Source organism: Falco punctatus, assembly GCF_963210335.1.
Source record: "Falco punctatus genome assembly, chromosome: 4".
Taxonomy (NCBI): domain Eukaryota; kingdom Metazoa; phylum Chordata; class Aves; order Falconiformes; family Falconidae; genus Falco; species Falco punctatus.
Window position 1 is genome coordinate 93,090,740 of NC_137583.1, and position 22,408 is coordinate 93,113,147.

Sequence of the window (22,408 nt, forward strand, 5' to 3'; positions counted from 1 at the left end):
AAGCTTGCTTTGTTTCTAAGACCTATAGGGATTTATATAATGCAGCTTAAGGAGATACACAGTTATAGCAGACTGGTCTGCTCAGCTTTTAACTTTTTGCACAGCAGGTCTCTTGGAAAAACACGTATACACCTGTCGCTTTAAGAAGCCCTACTTTTCCCTAAACAGTGAACACAAACAATAAACTGCACTCTTCAAACAGCTACACCAACCAGTCCTAAAAATCCTAATCTCTCCTTGCATCTTTCCCTGCCCCAGCAATTTTGCTTTTTGTGTTTGAGAGGCAACAAGAACAGTTACATACCTCTTTACACAAACTGAGAAATGGCAAAAGGTTACAGAATTTGGAAACACTGGCTAAGTAAACAAAGAAATATTGGAAACAACCCTTGGGAGCCTTGGCTTCGTGTTCTGGGCTCATCGGAAGGAAATACAGCTAGCAAGTCGGCAACCTGCAATCCTGAAGCCCAAGCTTTCCTGAGATAAGGTTCAAAAACAAAAGTTCTGTAAAAGTCTCAGTGAGCTCATGCCAAAAGTCAGCAAAAGGATTTAGAGCAGCTGTGTATCAAGGCAAGTTTCTTGGGCAGAAGAAAATACAGACAGCAGAATGGAAAACCAACCCAGACAAAAGTTGCAGGGTATCTATACATTTCAAAGGTATATATTGGCAAAAGGCAGTTGTCAAAAGCAGTCTCTTACCTGCACTTACTGCTGCTGCAAAGACAGAGAGGAAAGAAGAGAGACAACGAAGGAAATAAGAGAGATTAAATCAGGCTCACCAATTGTAAAGCTATAGCCATCGATGCTGAAAGTAGCACTCCGGCATTTTTTAAATCCTTCCTTTCTGCTGCTTGGTTCTGTCATGATCCTGCCAGCTTGTACTTTCAGCAGCAGCCTCGCTCTCCCGCCGTGGAAGCAGAGTGCTCGAGCTCTCTCTTAGCTGCCCCTGAATATCTGCCTGTGACAGCACGCACATCCAACCTCACACATCTCCCGGCGCGGGGAGTCAAACCGAGGAGGCATGCACCCAGCAGCTTTCTCCTCCCCCAAACACTCTCGCTGGCATGTTAGCAACGTGCCTACTCAGAGTTTAACAACTGGTTAGAGGCTCCAGTATCTAAACCAGCAGTCAATTAGTGCAAGACTACCGAGGCAATAAGCCAGCTGTATCTGTCAAATCTCTGTGTAGGAGTCAGCACACAATTGAAAAAAAAAAGACGAAGGGTTAGATTTTGCTGTATCTACCCACTGACGCTCCTTATATTCCCTACTATGCTGCAGCCCCTGCTTCTGTAGCTCCCCTTGCTCATGGGGATTTCTGACTTGCAGCAAATTGTGCTCGGCTTTAAGCCCTTCAAATACAAGCAGCGTGCTTTTATCATTCAAGATATAATGAATCAACCCAAGATTACAGTACGCCATCAATCACCTCCTCCTTATACTAACGGCAAGTCCCTGGAAACACAACCGGCAGCAGAACGCAGGAGATTATCAGTGAGTAAGAATGTAAGTGACTGTGGGAAAACAACAAAAGTAATTTCACAGTAATGTTGATAAACTGAGCAAAATGTACATGCACACACACACAAAACAGTCTCCTGAGCTCCTCCTCCTCCTCCTGGCAGTTCATCAGATGGTTTGTAAACTCCTTTCTGCAGTTTTTACCCAATGATGTTTAAAAATGTGATTCAGAGTGCTCACAGCAATATGCTGAAAAAGGCAGGCAAATCACCCCTATCCTATGAACAGACAAAATTTGGAGTCAAGGCTGGCAAAGTTTGCAAAGAAGAGTAGCAGCAAGCCAAAGTTTTACGGATGGGTATCCAAGAAAACACGTCAATGTCTTAATGATCCCAGTTCACATAAATCTGTGCAATCCTTTTCTTTTTGCTGTAATGTGTGTTAATATAGAAACATGCTACTGAAGTGCTCCAGTTTCTCTGGTACCCAAGCATAAAAGTAAATTCCAGGTAAATTCATCAGGTTTTGCATTGTTCTGGGTAGAAACCACACGGAAACACTGAGTTTCAGGAAAACTGCCATCAAAATAACAGCTGAGACAGTTTGCTGAAAGCTTGCCCAGTGCACACCAAAAAGTTTACAAAATATCAGCAAACCTGGTCTGTGTTTGAGGTATAAACCTCAACCCTACCGTGGTTTCTCAACAAAAGCTTACATCAGACAGAGGTGCTGCACTTTTTAAATCCTCTCTCTTTCTTCAAAGGATGGTAGAGAGTCAGTACTGAACCCCTGTAGTCAATTTAAATTCCACTTAATTCTAGCTCAGTGAAGAGCCTCAGCCAAACAGAGCTTTTTTGTTAACAACTTCAAAAAATCATTTGGATGCTCAATAATACAAGGCAAGTTCATTAAGAAAATGCTGTTAGCAGAGAGGGGGTTTGCTGTGTTTTTTGTTTTATTCTTTACAGGACAGAAGACCTGGTCTTCCTGGTTTCTTGGCCTTTCAAGACTGAAACATGAAATAATAGTAACTACTTAGATGTAACGTTCCCATTACTTGCACCCACAATTATTTTTTACCTCAGAAAGGTAAGCACAGCTCAGGAATTTAGATGAGTTGCTGCTATAAGGGCAGCCACTGCAGTGAAGAATTCTCAAGCAGTTTACTAGACTCCATGTAGCTGCCTCTCCTAAACAGTATAGAAAAGCAGCCTGAGTATAAAGTGTTTCTAAGGAATCATTTTCTCTGTCACTGGTTATATAGGTCACATAAGCACAATGCTCTTCCTGAGAAAGCAAAAGCATAGAGAATTACTCGCACTGTCTAGAAAGCACAAAGTTAAACGTTATCTAAAGGAAAGGTAAATACTGGAACTGTCAGGGTTTGGGTTGTTTTTGTTAAATTTATTTGAGGACACCATTTTTTTCCTTAAGCCACATAGCATTGATTCATGAAGAATAATTGTGGTAAGATACCAGTGACAATCATGACGTTCCAGAAGAAACTTTCTTCCAAAAAAAGACAGGCAGACGCAGTCTCAGTTGCTCCCTGGCTTGGACAATGTACCCATGCAGGAAGCAGGAGAATTGTGTTAGCATTTCTCTTCTCAGGAGAATATCCAGATCACCAGGCTCGTTTCTGATCTCCTTCACTCAGGCTTCAGCCACTTTGTACAGATGGCCAGAGAGAAAATGACTGGGCTGTTCAGCAGCTGTGCAAACCTGAGTTACCTCACAATGATACCTTGTTCAAGCCCCAACTACTACTAATTCAAATAACTGCAACAAATTCATAATCTTATTGAGGTCAAAGGGAATGATTCTCCCAGGAAGAGTAAAGACAGTCACTCAGCAGGGCAAAGTGATCAAAGAAGGCTAGAAGCTGGATCTCCTGCATCCCTGGAGAGGGCCTTAAACTGGCTGTTTGCAGGGGATGCTCTCCCCCTCAAAATTGCAAAGGTACTGCCCCAGGGTGAAAAGGGAAAAGTTTTGACTTGCTAGTTTTCCAAGAAGGAAGCAATTTCTTCCCAGGTCTAGTAAAAATTTAATCCAGCTGCTCAAAGAATTACTAAATCCTATCAGTAACTTGATACCTGATCCTATCTGATTCTTTGCATTTTCCTGTTCAGCTCTTGGCTAGATTTCAGATCTGCCATTTACATTCTGCTTTCCCAAACAATCCCAACAGATTCACTCCGGGTACAGTACATTTTCTACCTTCCACTGCCAGGCAGTACCAATATAGATTGTTATGCCGTTCTTGTGGCTGCAGTTCAGTGCCGTGTAGAGCAATCCATGTATGTCATTTGTAAACCACCTGGGGATCCTTTGAGGTGAAGAGCACAGTGTGAATTGAAAATATTTATTATTATCGCTGTAAACAGACTAGGGTATCCATGGGAACATTTAATTTGTCAACACATAAACCAGCAGCTACTTTAATATTTACCCTTTACTTCTCAACGTGTAGGAGAATTTGTGGGTTTTCAGGAAGTCTGTTTTAACCAAAGACATATCAAATTAAACCAAATATCCATCCAATCTGCCATCCTCCAAAATACATACTAGAGGAAGTTGGGAAAAAACAGCCACCTATAACAAATAGATACACAACACTATCCCTGGGAAATCTGTTTCTGCCTTGCACTATAAGAAGGCATATTATTTAAGTAAATTTGTCTCAACAAGACTGAAAGATTTTTAACTGCAGTTAACAGCCAAATGCTTTCCCGAGCATAAACTTTGAAAAATCAATTGCATGGAGAAATACTACTGGGTCAGCTCAAAGGCATGACTTGTTATTTCAGTCCTATATCCTCTGGCTCTTGTAGTGTGAGAAAGGGAAAAGAAAAGCGTTCAGTAAAATCCTAGCCTGCTGGAAGTCAAGGACAAAACTACCACTTACTTCAGCAGGGCTGGAGCTCTATCCTCCTGGTTTTCCATGCTTGTACTCCTGTTGACTCAGTGTCTAACAGAATCAAGTTTCACAGGAGCAGTGATGAATTTAGACCTCGGGCATCCATATGCTTTTGTAGTACCTGTCACTGAAGTTAGCAGAATTAGGATCTCTGACTTTTTATCTTTTCAGAAATGTCTCAGGTATCCTAAATCAACTGACAACTTGACTTTGAATATTAAGAGAAAAACCATGCAGCCCTACCAGGTCAGACCAAAGGTCCATTGAACCCAATGTCCCATATCCAGCTCTGTATCATACCCGCATCATTGCCCAAAAGTAGATGCTAAAAAAATTATAAAGATGATAAAAACGATCAAGAACAAGGCAGACTGGGTTGATACTAGACATCCAACCACCTCAAGTTCCTCCTGAGCCAGCTGTATGCTCATAAACAGCCAAAATGTTTCCGTTCGGTCAGCTTAAACCTTCAGCACCCTCAGCACCTTTGGCAGGGAGGTCCACAGCTTAACTAAACATTGCATGAACGCTTCTTGCTTTTGTTCAGTTTGAACCTTTCTCCTTTCTAGCTTTCCGGCCACTCTTTAACCTAATACTCACTTTGATAACAATATTGATTCTGAAGCATTCTGGTTATGAATCCAAAGGAGAGGAGCAGTAATGTGGGTTGCAGAGGTGTCCCCAGCATGCACGATTTCAAGATTTCTGGTGGTAGGGAACCCCTGAGACTGTGGGTTCCAGAGAGAGTGGACCACAGAAGCCCCAGGCAGGTCCTGCCTTTGAAACTGTTGTTTGAAATACCTTATTTCCACAGATTTCAACTGAGTCAATTTTACAAGCAGATCTTTTTCAGAGCAGTTTTAGAGGGCTCTCTCATCACTGGTGTCAGTGTTAGCTCAAAACATTTAACATTCCAAAGAAGAGCTCAGCACTTTTCAGGGCTGAGCACAGCACACCAAGAATTGACAAACCTCTTAAGAAAATGTCTTCCAGCTCTAGAGAAGAAATTAACCTGAAATCCCCTAAGGTGCTTGGTGTATTTCTCACAAGCAACAATGCAGTAATGTACTGCAGGTTGTTTATGGAGAGATGGCATTCTTCCCTGAAAGCTTCTTTGTTTTACTGTTTCCTAGAAGTATTCCATCTGCGTGTTATGTCGATTTTATCAGACATTGTCACTGTCAGAAATATCCACTACATTTAAGTTATTTTTAGGTGTGACAGCCAGAAGGCAATATGACTTTTTAATGCTCAGCTGTTCTGATGCTTTCTGCTTGCTTCAAGCTTTTCCATATTCTCCCTTACCAAACACTGACAAAAGGAACAGTCTTCAACATGCTGGAGTATTGTCTTGGTTTATGCTATTTTATATTTCCCAGTATACAGTCATTTTTTGTTATTTAAAGTGACTTTACACCGTGGGTGAAAATCCAAATGCATCCAGTAAGTTCCGGGCACAGGAAAGAGGAAAAAAAACCCTGTAATATTATTTTGAGCTTGGATTTAACCATTTCAAGCAGCTTTGTGACTCAGAGAAAATGCATTGTTCCCTTCAGGAGCACAGAAGGAATCTATACCATCTAATTTTAGGCACCTAGCTGCGGGAACCCTGAAGCTACCCCTGCAGCAAGCAGGCAACCCCAAAGGTGAGTCAGAGCTCCTAAAATCCGAATCACTCTCTGAAAAAGCTCTTTCTCTTCTTAGAGGACCAAGAGAACCTAAGGTATCTCAACTCTGGAAGAGGTAGCTTGCTGAGGAGACTGAAGTTGAGCAACAGCATCCTTGGCAACATCTTATGCTTTCTTTAGACAGTGGAGACTGCCTGCGGACAGTAACATGGTAAATCCTCTTCCAACTACAGGCAACCCACTAGCAACAGTGAGGGCTTTCTTTTGTGATGTGTACAGGAAAAATGTAATATTAACAAACTACCATATCACATAGTTTTCCAGTGCAACTTGTAATTAAGCAAAACTTAGTGACAAAGGAGCACGTGGTCTAACATTTGCAAAGTTAAATGATGGAAAAGAGGCTGTAGCAGAAAAGGAAAATGTGAAGGCTTTGAAAGACCCCTGTAAATACACTGACCCCCATGTGTTTCCTTCACACACTAACTTGTAGTCCCTAGCACCACGGAAGCCAAGAGCATCCTTGCCTCTGGGTATAGTTCCCCTTTTGACATGAGGTTTTTCCACTAGTTTGCTAGTGTTTTTTTTAAACAAATAATAGAATTTCAATAGCAAAACATTTTTAATGTTCTAATTCCACTCTTGTCTAAACAGTGCTGCTGATCAGATTTCATTTGTCTTGGTTTAAATTTGATTTTTTTGGTCTAATTTTGCACACTGCTGAAGTCTGATTCTCCAGTGTAATGGGATTCTCTGTATTACAGCAGCCACTCTTGAAAGCAATTCAACCAAAATCAGAACCAATAAAAATTACACCATTGCACAAAAAAATAAAACTTGGGGTAACAGTGCTAAAAGCAAGTTGCAAAAGAATTAACACTACGTTATTTTGCCGTATATCTGTGATGACAACAGACTTCTCTTCCAACAGCATTTGTGGGACTTCCTGCAATTAAAGCAATACTGAAAGATTTTCCTTTCCATCTTGTCAGAGGGCGATTTCTGATCATTGTGGTATTTGCCCCATAATTTACTTTGTTGGTGGATTTGCCTTCATTCCTTCCACTACCTCTCTTGAAAAGTCACCACACAGTGGAACAGGTGGAACAGCAGCAACCAGTTAATGCATGCATCCGAATTGCTGCAGCCCATTTGATTCCCTGGCAGGCATCAATCTCCCTGATGATTTGGGCTGTGGCCAGTCAAATAATGAAAGCCATTATCTTGTTTTCCAAGTCACTCATTATACCACTAGTCGGTTTTCCCCTGCTTGGGTTTCCCTCTTCTTCTCTCCTCCCTCTTTTGCAAAGTTAGTTTTAAAGATACTCTGTGCGCTAAAGGAATCCATGGATGTGCTTTATCTATGATATGAAAATCTTGAGGGCATGCTACAGTAGACAGAGCAAGGAAGTAGATCTTTTGATGGTGCAACTTTGCCAGATTCAGCAGAGCCACCCTAGCTCCTAAGATCAAGATCTGCTCCTTCCCCTCCAGCCTGGAGAGGAAATTGGGCTGCATTGCTTGAACAGTTTCTTATCAGCCAGTGTCCTGAATGCCAGCCTCCTCATATCAGTATGTGGCTTTTAATGTACTGTTGTTCACATGGTAACAGCAGATTAACTACATACCCTCCCAAAGGAGTTGAGAGCATTGCCGTTCCCTATTTCTATATATGTTACGTATATGCTTTATGCTTGCTTTTACCATTGCATATGTTACTTCTGGCTAGATTTTACATGTTATCTTTCCCAGACCACAACATGAATTAAAGTATTCAAGTTATGAGGAGAGCTGCATTCTTCAAATTACCTTAAAAAAGTTTAAAAGTACGCAGGTAAAAATGAGAACCAAACACCCTACATGTGCTCCAAAGCACTCCCTCCCCGAGCCAGCTGCTCCTTCTTCAGTCATATCAACACAAATAAAACAGGCAACAACTCCAAATTCTCTTAGCGTGTATCCAAAAACAGACCGCCTGCTGCTGCCACACAGTTCCTAGACACAAGCATTTCTGGCCAGATCAAAGAGTCCTTGATGCTAAATGAATGTAGCCTATAATCTATTTGCAGAACTAGCTGTTCTCCTTGTTGATACAGATACACTTGAATAAAAGGGAATTAAGCCTCAGGAAGGGTGGTTTGAAACGTACACACAACACGCACCCCCACAAATCACGTGCGCACGCACCCAAACACCTTTTCATACCACTGCAATACATTGGTGATTGTTCTACCCTGTCTCTTGAGAGAAGGGCAGCACAAAGTTGCCTTGTCGCCTGAAGAATTAAGTCAGCAAATACTACTCTGGAAGGGAACGTAGGAGGAGAAGGGGTTTCCACATTATCTGCTTCAGGCATATAACAGCAAGTGCCAAATTTAAGTGCACAGTCACTCTGGGTTCCCTCTACAGTTAGTGCCAGGATGGAGGCCATGCCACAAGAAATGAGCAGCAAGTACCAGATCTGCCACCACTACGTACATAGCAGATTTACTTATATTTCAAAACTAACCAATTCTATTGCTTTGATCAAACTGCTGAATGGTTAAAAACTAGGGTCCCATAAATGAATACTTTAATCATCAGCATACGCAAGCTAATGAAGAGAAGAAGCTTCCTTTGAATTATATAGAATGTAAGTTAATATTTTAATTGTTAATCAAAAGTCAGAGATTAAACAAGCATATTTTTCATGGTTAGAATACCATTGTTGTCCAAGTCTATAATGCTTATGAGATTTCCATTTACCTTACTGCTTTAATCTGTTTTTTTAGAATTATATGAAAAATGAATGCACAGAGAATTGCCAGCTAGAATTTACATATATATATATATATATATATGTAAAAATCCACATCTTCCTAAAAGTCTGAAGCAGCAGCAGCAAAACTACTTCAGATATGCTACATATAATTTTATGTACAAGGGATCCAGCACATGGTATTATTCCATTTGGCTGCCATCTGCCCTTTACCTACTAACCTACTATGGACTACATCTCTGTGCTGCATCTGGCAGCATTCATCCCGAGACCTTGAGCTGTTAGCAAACTACCTTTGCAGAAAGTGGGAAGCCTAAAGAGTAATTAACTTCATTTAAATCCCAGCCATTTGAAAAGCAGGCCTTCAGCCTAAGCTAATCAGACAGACACAGTATTTTTATAATTACGAAAGCAGCATAGGTACCTCCAGAGATGGGGTCATTCTACACCAAGTTTTAGTTTGAATACAGAATGAGCCTAGCTGACTACTTTAGGTGTTTGCTTAAAAATTGGGTCTGTGGCCACAGAAGAGCTGAATCTTGCCCTGAATCATTAAGTACTAGGAGAGATCAAAGCAATTTAGTCACTTGCAGTTTGGAAATAGCAAGCACCACCCTGCTGGCTCCTTCAGGATTGCTGCCCCGGTGACGAGCTAGGAGTTTGGAATAACCCATGCCCACATACCAAGGACTCTCCCATGCAGCTTGCCCATCCAAAGTCTGGCAATGTCAAAAGCCAAGTGAACAGCTTCCCCCATCAACCTACTTCCTACAGGTATCTTGTCCCCAGCCCACTCAGAAGGACCATGACCAGACCAGGCATTGCCTGAACACCACCTAAACTACCAAATACTTTCAATGATGCAAATTGTTCTCCAAGTTAGGGCACACGAGGCAGAAAAACTAGAAGAGGTTCCCAGTTGTCAACTCTACCATGTAGATACCAAGGTGTGGCTGAACAGAACTGCTACCCATGAGATTGTCACTACAACACGCATCGCAGAGAGTTTACCCACATGCAACCAAGTCATCAGATAACCTGCACACAAGCCTCATCCTGATAACCAGAACAACTTCAGAACGAGAGACAAGGGGAATCAGACTAGTGGATGGGCAAAGGAATAAACAACCTGGGCTGCAAAGGAGCAGTGCACCAGGAGCGCTGTTCCTTCATTGTGCCTACACACACCCAAACGTGCAGTGGTATTACTAGAGTTTGGGGCAGGGGAGCAAGGACGTAGGTAGATTAAAAAAAATAATGAAGTAATTGATTTGGTTTCATTCTGCACATGAACATAGTAAGGCGGTCTGGGTCCTTCACACAACCCCACCACAGCTCATTCTTTAATAAAATGATGCTTTACCACTTTTCTGCCCACAAGATCCATTTCAGTGCTAAGAGAACTGAAGCCCAGACCACGCAATTGCACAGTAACATGAGAACTGGTAAGGCTCATCAGATCCACAACCTCACAATCATAGGCAGCAAAAATAAAGAGATGTAGTTGATGAGACTTCTGCCTCTCTAACTGCACACCCAAGGACACTAGACAACCTCATACCCCAAATTAAGCTACAGGCCTCCAGCATGCAACGTGCCAGGGAAGAGCAGTGACAGAGATCATGGGCAGGACAGCCTAGGCAGCAGAAACACTTTAGGTCCCTGCACCAGTAGGAGCTTTGAAAGGTGAAAATTTTCAGAAGATTCAAGCAAGCAGGCCCCTCTCCACATTTCAAAGGATGACAAAGAAATGAGCAGGCAAGCAAGTAAACAGGCACAGCAATGGTCCTCACTAACCTCACCCAAGGGAAAAAAAGTCTTCCTGACCCCCCAACCCTGGGTATGGGTTTAATACAGAGCACAGAGCAGCAGGGAGATTTTTCCATTATCATTAGGAAACTGCTATTTTAGTTTAATCGTACCTATGTTTACAGCAAGTATCCACAAACTTGTGTCTTAGGAAAAGCAGAATTCATAGTAACTAAGTACACATTTCAGAGAGGTAATACATGAGGCAATCAGCCTTGGTGATAAGCTAGAGAGAGATTTTTATGTTCTTACGCTGATATAAGTACTTGGCACATATTGTGGCTGATTAGAAGACAGCCTTGCAAGCAATCTCTTTCCGTAGTCCCTGCCCGATAACAGAACACCCACACCAAGCGCTCACCCGGAGCCAGCAGGCTACGAGAAGTGATGCAGGAAGAAATTTGTTTCCTTCAGATTCATGCCACCTTTGCACACCTTCGCCAAAGCAGGCGGTTTGGGCCAAGAAAAAAGCCGTTCATAACCTCTCCCTTTGAAAGGGCATATTTATTCTGTATTTATTTTTTCCTTACACACCTGCAGTCCTTTTAAAAGGACAACGTCCCTCAGGCCACCAGGTCTAGCAAAGGAGGGATGACTTTAAACATTCAACTGTGAATCATTAATGTTCAGCCGTGAATACAACGTTTCATTTGACTTTCATGGGCATTTTCTAATGCCATTTTTAAGAATGGCGTCCAGCTGCATCCTTACCTACATCAGTTTTCCATTCACGTTGTAGCTTTGGAGTGTCTTCCCTATATAAAAGCTCCTGAAGGACACCACACTCAGGCCTGCGCAGAGTCCCCTCAGAGAAGGTCCTGGAAACGCAGTGGGCAGAGGCTGGTCCCTGAAGCCAGGCTCCTGCTGGCCTCCCGCTCAGAGCACCCTCAGCCTGAGCTCCCTGGCGCCTGGCTGCAGACCTCACCACACCTCGGGGCTGGGGTGCCAGTGCTGAGCCACCTCTAGCAGCTCTCACCTAAGAGAGAATAGTTATCATCGCTTGTTAACTATTTGGGGTTTTTTTTTGGGGGGGGGGTGGGGTGTATATTTGTTAACATATTGATAATGCCTCTAACAGGGCCAAAACTTAGTAATCAGATGATGAATGCATTTTCCATCTATCATCACAAAATCCAGCAAGGGACTGGCTCCCAAAGCTCATGAGGGGATGAAAACCAGAGCATCAGAACCCTGGGGGCACTAAAAGGTCTTCATGGCCCTGAGCAGCCTCACCTGGCACCTTCCTCTACCCCTTCTGCCCAGGACCCCAGCCTGAGCTTCACTGTAGGCAGCCCAGCTCTGGTCCTACCTCTTGGATGAGCCTCAGCCCTACCCTCGAAGTAGCTCATCTCCTGAATGGACACCTTGTGTGGAGATTCCAGTTCGTCTCAAGCCCTGCCTGCCAGATGAACCTGGGGACCGCTGCTGCAGCCTGCCCTCCAGCTGCACTACCTGCTGCCCCCAGCCAGACCCTGGCACAGACCCCTCTCCTCACTCAGTACCAGCCCCTGGCTCTCCCCACCTGGTTCAGACCCCAGCAGGACAGCAGGTCATGGGTGAGCACACAGCCTGTGCCAGGGTCTCCCATACATAGCTCCTGCTTCACCTGCCCTTCAGGAACAGCCAACCCTCACTGCTCCCTGGCACAGAAACAGAGTCTTGTGCAAGCATGTGCACTATAAAGACAATAAATGTGAAAGGAGAGTACTTGAGATCTTTCAAGGTAAGAGCAAAAGGAAGCAGTGCTAGACTCCTTTTTAATTGTCCATCATACAGATGCAGTACATCAACTTCCCTCCCAGTTCAAATTACTCTAGTAATGCCAGAGCTTCACTTTCCTTTCACAGCCATTACCACATCGGCCGTGCCATCAGATGTGTCAGCAGAAAGGCCATGGCCTGAGCTACCACAGGACATAGGACTGCAGAGAGGGTCAACCCACCTCAGCTTTTCCCATGATCTTTGCTCCTCTCCTTGCAAGAGACTAAAAAATTGTGCAGGCAGAGAGATAAAAATCCAAAACACTTTGTAAAACTCAGACAAGCTTTTGCAATTGTCAAAGAATGAACTTGTTGCCTTATTTTTCATGTGTGAAAATTCTAGGTCCATTATTTAGGGAAACAGTAACAAACGAATAAAGAAACAATTTCATAAAAGTAAACAAACAATTCAAAGACAAAAGTAAGAAATACACAAACCCCACAGATCCCAGCAGCATAAGTTTTGAACTTTCTTCGGGCCCAAGCACACACAAAAGTGTATGTAACGATAAGAGAATTCTGCTAATGGATTAACCAGTGTTAAGATAGAAAACTTGGGTTTATTCCATTTTTCTCATGCGTTTGCAAAAGTTTTGGGACATGCTAAAATACTTTTTTAGTCACAAAAATATGCTTTTGGAAAAAGAAACACTGAATCTAATTACAAATTGTTATATATGAAGTAGTAGTATGTGTTAAGTAAATACTTAAACCTTCTCCTAGATAACATGTTCCAGCCTTGACTTCAGGACAGGTTTTTTATCAGAAATGTGACTAATCTGAGCTGGAAGACCACAAACTCCTAAAATATGCATTTTGAATATTAGGCAAAAAAATGTTCTAACTGATTTACTTGAAAGAAAATGTTTAAGAAATACTAAAATACTGAAAGTTAGTGGAATCAAGTCTTGTGTTTCTGTATCTGTACCTTAAATGTAGCTTGACAAATCTTTGCAGCGACTCATGAAAAACATCTTCATTTAAGAGAGATCCTGGTCTCCCTTCGATGCTTTTCATGATAAGTAATTATTCTATATGCTTTACTGTACAACCCTGTTCAAAGTAGAAAGTAAAATCTCCCAAAGAGCAGTGTATTTCCTTCAACTAGTCATAAATATGACAGAATACAATTAGCAGTATTTTCCCTAATCAAGGCTCTTAATAAAACTGCTTTCTAGCCCAGTGCACCTGAATGCTTTGCCACAAGCAGTAAATTCACATCTCTTGAGTTTCTCTCCACCGCCTTCCTGTTGGGCTATATGGACTCCCTGCTTCAGGTGACATGATGAAGGAGAGCCTGTGGGACGTGGCTTCTGGTGACAAGTGCCTCCCAACAGCATCATCTTAAGCTCTGGGCCTTGCTAAGCAAGGTGGCCCTGGGACAGCTCCTCTCTCGTCCCTCACGACTCCAGGCACCAGATGTAACTGGCCAAGGGATCACAGATCCTGCTTCCTCCTGATGCATGAGACCACAAGAGTACAGCAAGGCTGAGGTGCTGGGCTGCAGGCACAGGAGCATAGTCCCTCCCTGCAAGAAACGTGATGCAGGAAATTTGATAGGTTTGTAGTCTGTCATGACATCAAGAGTGGATGGCTAATGGTAAAGTCATTTTCCTTACAGTTTAAGCAGTAGTGATTACCCCTCAATTGTTCTGGATTTACTCCATTTTCTTCCCAAGTCTTTGAACAAGATCTGAGCTGAAAAGTCACAGTTCCTTCTAATGTCACCCAGCAACTCCTCAGGGCAAAGGAGTACGGGGTAGAGCGAGTTGACCAAGTTATTTATCTGACAAGTGTCGCGATAGAGTTGCTCTTATTTCACCCAGCTTGCAGAACTGGGGGAACACTCACAGGGTTCTGAATTTTAGGGGTATTTCCCGTTATGCAACGAGGAGCAGACAGCACTCGCTTGCCACAGATTCATAGCAGTATGAGCATTTCCCATCGCTAGTGCCTTGCCAGCCCGCACCTTCCACTCCCATCTCCTGAAGCAGTCCTAGGTGGCCAGGTCAACTTGTTCAGCTCTGAGAGCTCTGAAACAGAATATTGAACAGTTGTTACTGCAATGAGGAGTCAAAATTTAAGAGTAAGGTGTTTAAGGAACAGAACCAGCAACAACAGGCACAACAGTGTGCATCTGCTGTGAAAGGCTTGTGTTTGGCACCTCAGATGCAACAGCTCCAGGCAGAATGCAACACCCAAAGCACTTCTTAGACCATCAGACATACAGATGTCTGACCTGGGCCAGACTTAAAAATAAGCTTACAGTGTCAGGACACATTTTCACGGCAGCACACAAGTGCAAAACTAAAGGAAAGGGAAAGAGGGACCTTTTGAGCCACTCCATGCAGATGCATGTACACAGATGGACCACCCATATGAAATGACCAGGGCAGCAGAGAAAGGCCACCATCTCCAGGCCAAGGCAGGAGGCAGAGGTCAGGTTGGGAAAGGGTATTGTAGTGGGCAGGATATGTGGGCTGCTCTGACACATAGACTTCAATAGTAGAAAAGACAGGCAAAAAAAGGTTTGGAGAACATTGATGATCAAAGGGAAAAGCCACGATGGCTTGGGGTGGGTGCCCACCAGTACCCTCACACAAGAGCTGGCTGAATTGACCAGGCGGTGGAAGCTGGCAGATGAATGTGAGGCAATGCCCGATCCAGGCCAGGCAGTACAGCCCCCTGCAATGATACAGTAGAGCTACTCAACCCCCCAAACCCGCAGTGTGTCACTGTTGGACAGACACAGTGTTCAGGAAGAAAACACAGAGCCTTCAGATGCCTTGCATTGCAAGAACTCTGGAGTTTGAAGTTAGAAGTTCAGTCAATGACCTTGTTTCAAGTCAGTTCACTGTCATAAATCAGTGCGTCCCATCTCTGTAGAGACCACCTGGGGAGTTTCTGACCTGCCCAGGGAATCAATCACTAATTACACTGGGGGAGCACACAGGCACAGTCCTGACATCCAGCTACACCAGAGCTGTAGTTTTAGGAGATACTTGAATTTCACAATGATATCACAATTATAATGTAAAAGGCATCGATCTTGCCACACTAAGGATGCAACACTTCTTGCAGAATGGTGACTAGGAATAGAAGATGACACTCAGTCAAACATTGGTAGGTAAGCATTTGCCACATGCATTAATCATTGCACGTACTCAAATTAAAACATTGTTCTCTGCCAGTAGAAGACAACATATCCAGGACAAGAGTCCAAATAGACCTCAACAGTCCATTACCTACAAACAGGAATTGGGGCAAATGTCAAATCTTTAGTAAAAGCATAAAGACACTTCCTATCAAAAATGTTTCTACAGAGATGAAAGCTTGTCAAAGGTTCAGTAGCGTTTTCTCCTGGTGTGAGAAATAGTAAGGGTCCGCTAAGGAAAGCGTAGTAAAAAAATAATTTTAGGAATGACATGGTGGTTTCACATAGATTGAGACTCCCAAAGCTCACAGCAAATACAGAGGGTTAATCAGATATAAAATGGTTATAAAACACCACACGAGGCATGGGATGAAAACTTCTCCATCATCCTAGTGACTCGGTGCTTTTTTCCTGCAGCAACTGGATTTTTTTTTCCTTATGTGGCAATGACCACTTAACCTCAATGGTGGTGGATTGACACTGAAGTATCAGATGAAAAGCAGCCAGTTGGGGTATTAACTAGGCTGGTGTTTGCATACACAATAGTACTGGATTTTGATTTGAGCACTGCCATTAAGACTTCAAACCCTGCTGCAGCCCACTAAGCAGAGGTGTAAGTGCAGGCTCAGCTTGATGCCAGACCCTAATAGCAACAAGGAAATGGTATCAATGATCGAAAGAGATCAAACCATCAAAGAGGGAAACTGTAACTCATAGTCCAGATTTTTGAGATTCAGATGAATGTGATCTGAGGCTTGGCTGTGACCTTGGCTTGACTTTAGTCAGAAAACCTTATAAACACAGCACAAACCAAAGTCAGCAAGATAAATGAAAAAAACATATTGTGGAGTCAGAAATAGTCACTCAAGTACTCAAAAATAACAACAGGAAGTGGTACAAAAACCCTCAGAGAAAAGCAGAGGGTCAGAAGATGGACACCTGGTAAGATCAGAGGTTAGCCTGGTCCAAGAGACAACCATGGGCAGCACCTCCCTGCCTTGCTGGTAACTGCCTGGCCGGCACAGACTTACCACATATCTGCACTGGGCTGCATTAACACTTAGTCCAGCAGCATGTTACTCCCAGCTGTCCACTCTGCACCTTAGCCAGTACAGAAGATAATTGTCACATAGTCATAGACTCTGTATACTCCTGCTTTCCAGTGTCTACGCATGGTTAAAGATGCCCATTGAAAATTACCTGAAGAGCTGAGGCTCCTGCCCATGAAGTATTCCCACTCTCAGAGGTCTTTCCCACCTCTGTGCCAGGGCTTACCACTTCCTACCGTTGTACTTTGTCACAGTGGGGAAGTGACCTGTATTAAAAACAGCTGCTAGAAAATCTGGGGCAGAAGAGTAGTCAGGGCCATGTCCTTCATCTATTTTACCACTAGGTCTACCAGCGTATAGAATAAGGAGGCAAACCAACAGCAGGAGCAACTGGTTAGATGTCAGGAGGATGGTCACTTCCTCCATGGTCTATCAGATGTGACCACGGGAGTCTATCTCAAGAGGTTATGAATCACCTGCCCTTGATCCTGCTCCCCCAGGCACCAGTGGAAGCAGCAGTGTGCTACATTGCAATCACACTTCAGCTTGTAAGCAGAAGCCTACAGCAACAGTAGACTTCCCTCTAGCACTTTCATTAATTTCTCCTTCAATCCCAAAGTTACCTTCTGCTGAAGGTGTTCTGAGTTCTAAAGCCAGCCAAATAATAACCTAGACAGTGTGATCACAGAATACTCGAGACTACAGCTTCAAAGCTTCGAATTCACTCACAGTTTGCTTTGCTGTTTCATCCTCCAGAAGCACACAGTATTTTAAAGCTCACAAAGAAATGGTATTTATACTTCAGCTGCAGGCTGTAATGGTCTATACCCCCCAAAAAAAATTAAGCAGGGGGAGGATGGCAGCACACAAGGGAGAGAAATAAGATTTCAGAACTGCTTCAGGGACTTTTGGGACCTACTCATCGAGATGGAACTCCTTTTGATAGATAATAGATTTGCAAGAAGTAATTATGGAGGTGTAAAGAGTGAAGCATGCAGTTCCCATTATTTTTTCCAGGACTTGAACACTTATCTGTTCTGCCTGTCATTGAACATCTACCCTAATATCTAACAGTTGGAGGGGTTTCTGTTCAGGAATTTATTTATTTATTTTTCTTTAAATAAGCGTGTCAGCTTCTCTACTCCCCAGAAAACTTCCAGTGCTTTTTGCAGCCTCCAAGCAATGAATATGCGCTTCAACTGCTTTATATAAGTAGTTCTAAGCTTTAAGCTTACATGCCAAGGTTTGTAAGCCAAAGGGCCCATAGTAGCATCTCTTTCCTCCTCCATAAGCTGCTCTCATTACAAAACAATGAACATCGAGCTCCACAAAACCTGTTATATAAGTTGTCTGAAAGTAAATACCCAATATTACTTTAACCCATGCAACCCTAAACAGGTTCTGATGTTCCAAACATTCATTGTCACTTTTAATTCGCATCTTCAGAGTTCAAGCACTTCACAGCTTCATTCCTCCACCATTCTTCAAACCCTCTCTCTAGAATCACTTGAACACATGGAAAATCTGTCTCACTGCAACCTGAGCTGGCCTGCCAGTCCCACAAATGTGTGGCATAATAAGAGAATCTGCAAGCACTTGCACAATGCAGATATTGTTAATGCATAATAGTCTTGGGAAACCACAACAAACAAATGAGAGAATGCTGAACAAAAGGTTAAAAGATATATATTTTTTTTAACACAGAAGAGTCATTGGCATTTAATTTTACCTTCACGTACAGAGAATGTATTATCTGACATTAAAACCTAAGTTACTCTATTTTTTTGTTCAACATGTTTTTCTACTCTGCAGCTGAAATGGAAAGGAAAGAATGTATTGCTCACCTTCACTTACCACCTCAATTTCACAATTTCCTCCAGTTCCACTCAAAAGTCTGAATAATGAATTGACCCAACCCCAGCCCACGCTACCTCCCACCACTCTTCCAAAGATGGGTGTGTGTCCAGCTTTTATCACACTGAAATATGTCAAAGAAGTTTTTGAAAGAGAAGAGAAAGAGGGAGAGATGGGGGGAAAAAAAGAGAAAAACTGAAAGATATGTCTTCTTAAAAGCTGACTATTGAAAGAAATACCATGGGCAAATATAATTGCTTCAATTAGTCTGTCCCCATCCTGAATGATACTTTTATTTTAAGATTTTGCAAAAGCTGCCTACATCTACAGCATGTTTGTGCTGGATTTTGCTGTGGAATAATCCTATGAGAAATATTTGTAGCTATTCACAACAGGGCAGGTGGCTGGGCTGTTTTGGCCACCCATGGAGTCCAGAGCTGGTCTGGCACACAGGAGGTGAGCAGGGCTGAAGGGAAGGCTGCTGAAACAATAGCAGTAAGCAAAAGTAGTAGCCAGGTTTTTTTTTTTTAAGGAACAAATTAAAATCTACTCCGCACCCCCTTTTTCTCTTAAAAAGAAAGAATATACCAATTTCAGAAGATGCTACTACAGCCATTTCTGAAAATCACAGAATGGTTTGTGTTGAAAGGGACCTTAAAGTTCACCTCATTCCAACCCCCTGCCACAGGCAGGGACATCTTTCATGAGGATCAGGATGCTCCAAGCTACATCTAACGTGACCTTGAACACTTCCAGGGATGGGGCATCTACAGTCTCTCTGGGCAACGTGTGCCAGTGCCTCACCACCCACATCATAAAAAAATGTCTTCCTTATGTCCAATCTAAATCTATTCTCTTTCAGTTTAAAACCATTGCTCCCTGTCTTGTGACTACAGGCCTTGGTAAAAAATCTCCCTCAGCCTTTCTTAAAAAGCCCCCTTTAAGTACTGAAAGGGCTGCAATAAGGTCTCCCTGGAGCCTTCTCCACACTGAACAACCCTGATTCTCCCAGCCTTTCTCCATAGGAGAGGTGTTCCAGCTCTCTGACCATTTTCATGACCTTCCTCTGGACGCACTCCAACAGGTCTGTGTCTTGTGCTGGGGACCCCACAGCTGGATGCAGTATTCCAGGTGGGGTCTTACCAGTACAGAGGGGGAAGAGTCACCTCCCTCGACCTGCTGGTCACACTTCTTTTTATACAGCCAACAGCTCTCAAGTGATCTTAGCTAAAACAGTATAAATACTGAGAAATATTTTAATATAGACATGAAGCTCTGGAGTTTTGCTTACCTGGAGTTAATCCATGCAAACTCTGGCTGAGGGGATAACAAGAGCTGACCTTAACTAGCCACAGGGATATCAAAACCATACCTGCTTTCTCTCCACTGTGACATTTCATCAAAACAGTTACAATAGAGATTATTTCAAGGTAAAAGCAAGCTATAGTTTTGCACTGTCCTCTCGTGCTATACTAGTTCTGACTGCGCTTGAGTTAACTTTCCCCATTGCAGCCCACGTAGTGCTGTGCTTCATATTTGTAGCTAGAATGGTGTTGATAAACCTACCAATGCTTTGGGTACCACTAAGCAGTGCTCGCACAGCATCAAGGCTGTCTTTCCAACACCCCCCCAAAATGCCAGGAGGCTGGGGGCGGGCAAGAGGTTGGCAGGGACACAGCCAGGGCAGCTGACCTAAACTGAGCAAAGGGATACTCCAGACCAGACAAAATTATGCTCAGCAATAAAAACTAAAAGACAGGAGGAGGATGGGGTAGGGCATTTGCTGTTAAGGAGTTGGTCCTTCAGAGCAACCACTACATGTAAGTGAGGTCCTACTTCCTACAATGTGGCTGGACATTGCCTGCTGGTGGCAGGTAGAGAATAAAATTGCAATATTTTTGGTTTGGTTTGGTTTTTGCACTTTGATTCTGCACACAGCCTTTGCTTCCCTCCCCGCCCCCCCCCCCCCCCCCCCCCCCGCTATCCTCCACCCCACCCCAGCATCCCTTTAACTTGCCTTTATCTCAAGCCACAAGGGTTTTTTTTCTTATTTTCTCCCTGTTCTGTTGTGGGAGTGAGAGAGCAGCTGGGTGGGCATCTGGCAGCCAGCAAAGGTCAGCTCACTACTCATGCACAAAGTTGGGACCGACAAATCAAGGTTTCATGCAAGTTTTACTTGCTTGATTTTGCTATCCTCACATTCTTTTGACACAACTTATCACCTTTTTTTTAAGTGCAATTAAGCATAGAAACCTGCCTTGAGTGAATGTTTTATCATTCTGTTTTTCTATCTGTTGTGTTCTAATACAGAAGTTAAAGAAAAGATTTAAACAAGAACATCTTGTTTCCTATTTTATTTATGTCACTTTATTCACACAGTAAGTGCAAGGCTTGCAAAGAGCACTACAGATTTTAAAAGCCCCTTCTTCACAGCTATATATGTGAAATGTATGAAACTCATGCAGATTCCAGTTAAATTGTTCCTTACAACAGATGAATGAGAAACTGTAGACCATGACCCAGCAAAACTAGGCACACATTTACAGACCTTCAGTTCCATTACCTTGACAAAATGAGACATCACACTCAAATTCAGTTCTGCAACACAATGCATATTGAAGTGCAGCGCCTAGTTTTAGGCAATTGACTTTCACAGCAATCATATTCTATTCACTTGTCAAAGCTACATTATTCACAGAGAGAACTTGCCTAAACAACTGAATTGCTAAATTGCTATGATTCTGAAACTGAAGAGATTATAAAATGAAAGAATTCCAATCAACATCTCACTTCCTTCAAAGAAGAATGTTATCTTTTCTTGTGATTTGGTGCACACTATAAATATGACAGTGAACATTATCTTTAATTGACAGATAAGAATATATACTGGTAGGAGTGTAGTATCTTGGAGTTGCTCAGGTTCATGATTTCCCTGAGAGAAAATAAGTCAGTCAATCAGAACATAACCACTTTCTCTTGCTCCTTATTCTTTGCTGTAGGTGATACAAGAACAAACCAATTACTTCCTAAGTTAACCTTCCATGCATCTGTCATGCTGCAAATGCTGTCAGGTACAGACCACTCAGTAAGTCTCTCAACTGCACAGACACCTCTGTGATAGAAGGCACAGAAAGTCAAATTTAATCAAGATACCCTAGGGAAGAATGTAGTACATGGGTTGACAAATAACCCTGGGATGAGGACTACAGAGTTTTTATATGAGACTGTGGAACTGAGGAAAGCAGTAGTGACTCTTCTGCCTTCAGTTCAGACTCATCATTCCCACCAGCACCTACTGCAGCATGGGGACACAGAGCACACACACACTCAGCTCATTCACGTTATCCTACAAAGCCTGATAAAACAGCCTCAGTCAGGTTCCCTGCTGACCCCAAGTAAAGTTTTGCTGCAATGGCTCCAGCTAAGACCATGCAACAAATTTGGAACAGGGCACAGAACCTGATTTTAAGGTTTTTAAAAGCACTATTCTAGAAAGAGAAAAGAATAGCAGCTGTTGTTGTTGTTGGGGGCGGGGGGCAGGGTGGAGGAATGTGGCCGTTTCCCTTGCTGCAGGGAGTAACAGGCAGTAATATGCTAGACCCTCATTGTCACTGTTTTGACCACTTCTAGGCCAGACATTCAGCCTTGGATACACTTCAGTCCAAACACTTTACATCTTCAAAGCTGGACTTAAGCCCTGATGCTTTGTCCAGGCTTCTCTGCATGGAACATGTATCCCAGCTATAAGCACTGCCCGTGTAGCTGTATCACCACCAAAGCTTTACCATCAGCCTGCGTAGATCCGCCAAGGCCACCACCTAAGCACAGGCCAATGCACAGCCTTCCTCACTGTTTGCATGCCAAAAATTTCTGAACTTTTATTTTGCTGATAGGGGAAGCTGTAGATGATCTTTTGCCATTGTATAGAGTTTCTACATGCAAGCTTGTTGAAACAGAACTGGCATTCATGAGACAACTTTATCAAGACATAAGGACAAGATGACTTCAAACTACAGAG

The 22,408-nt window shown here is 42.9% G+C and overlaps 1 protein-coding gene across 3 annotated transcripts in view; it reads right to left on the reverse strand.

The window, feature by feature from the left end:
- The window catches only part of PDE1C (phosphodiesterase 1C), a 376,897-nt gene that overhangs the window by 316,885 nt on the left and 37,604 nt on the right, over positions 1 to 22,408 (reverse strand). For 2 of the 3 annotated variants that reach the window (XM_080383284.1, XM_080383281.1), the window contains exon 1: positions 780 to 21,041. The exons of the other annotated variant lie outside the window; for it this stretch is intronic. In XM_080383284.1, coding sequence (XP_080239410.1) covers positions 780 to 864 — 85 coding nt within the window. In that variant the 5' untranslated portion in view covers positions 865 to 21,041. Of the gene's footprint in view, positions 1 to 779; positions 21,042 to 22,408 lie in introns of those variants that run through there. 3 annotated transcript variants of the gene reach the window in all.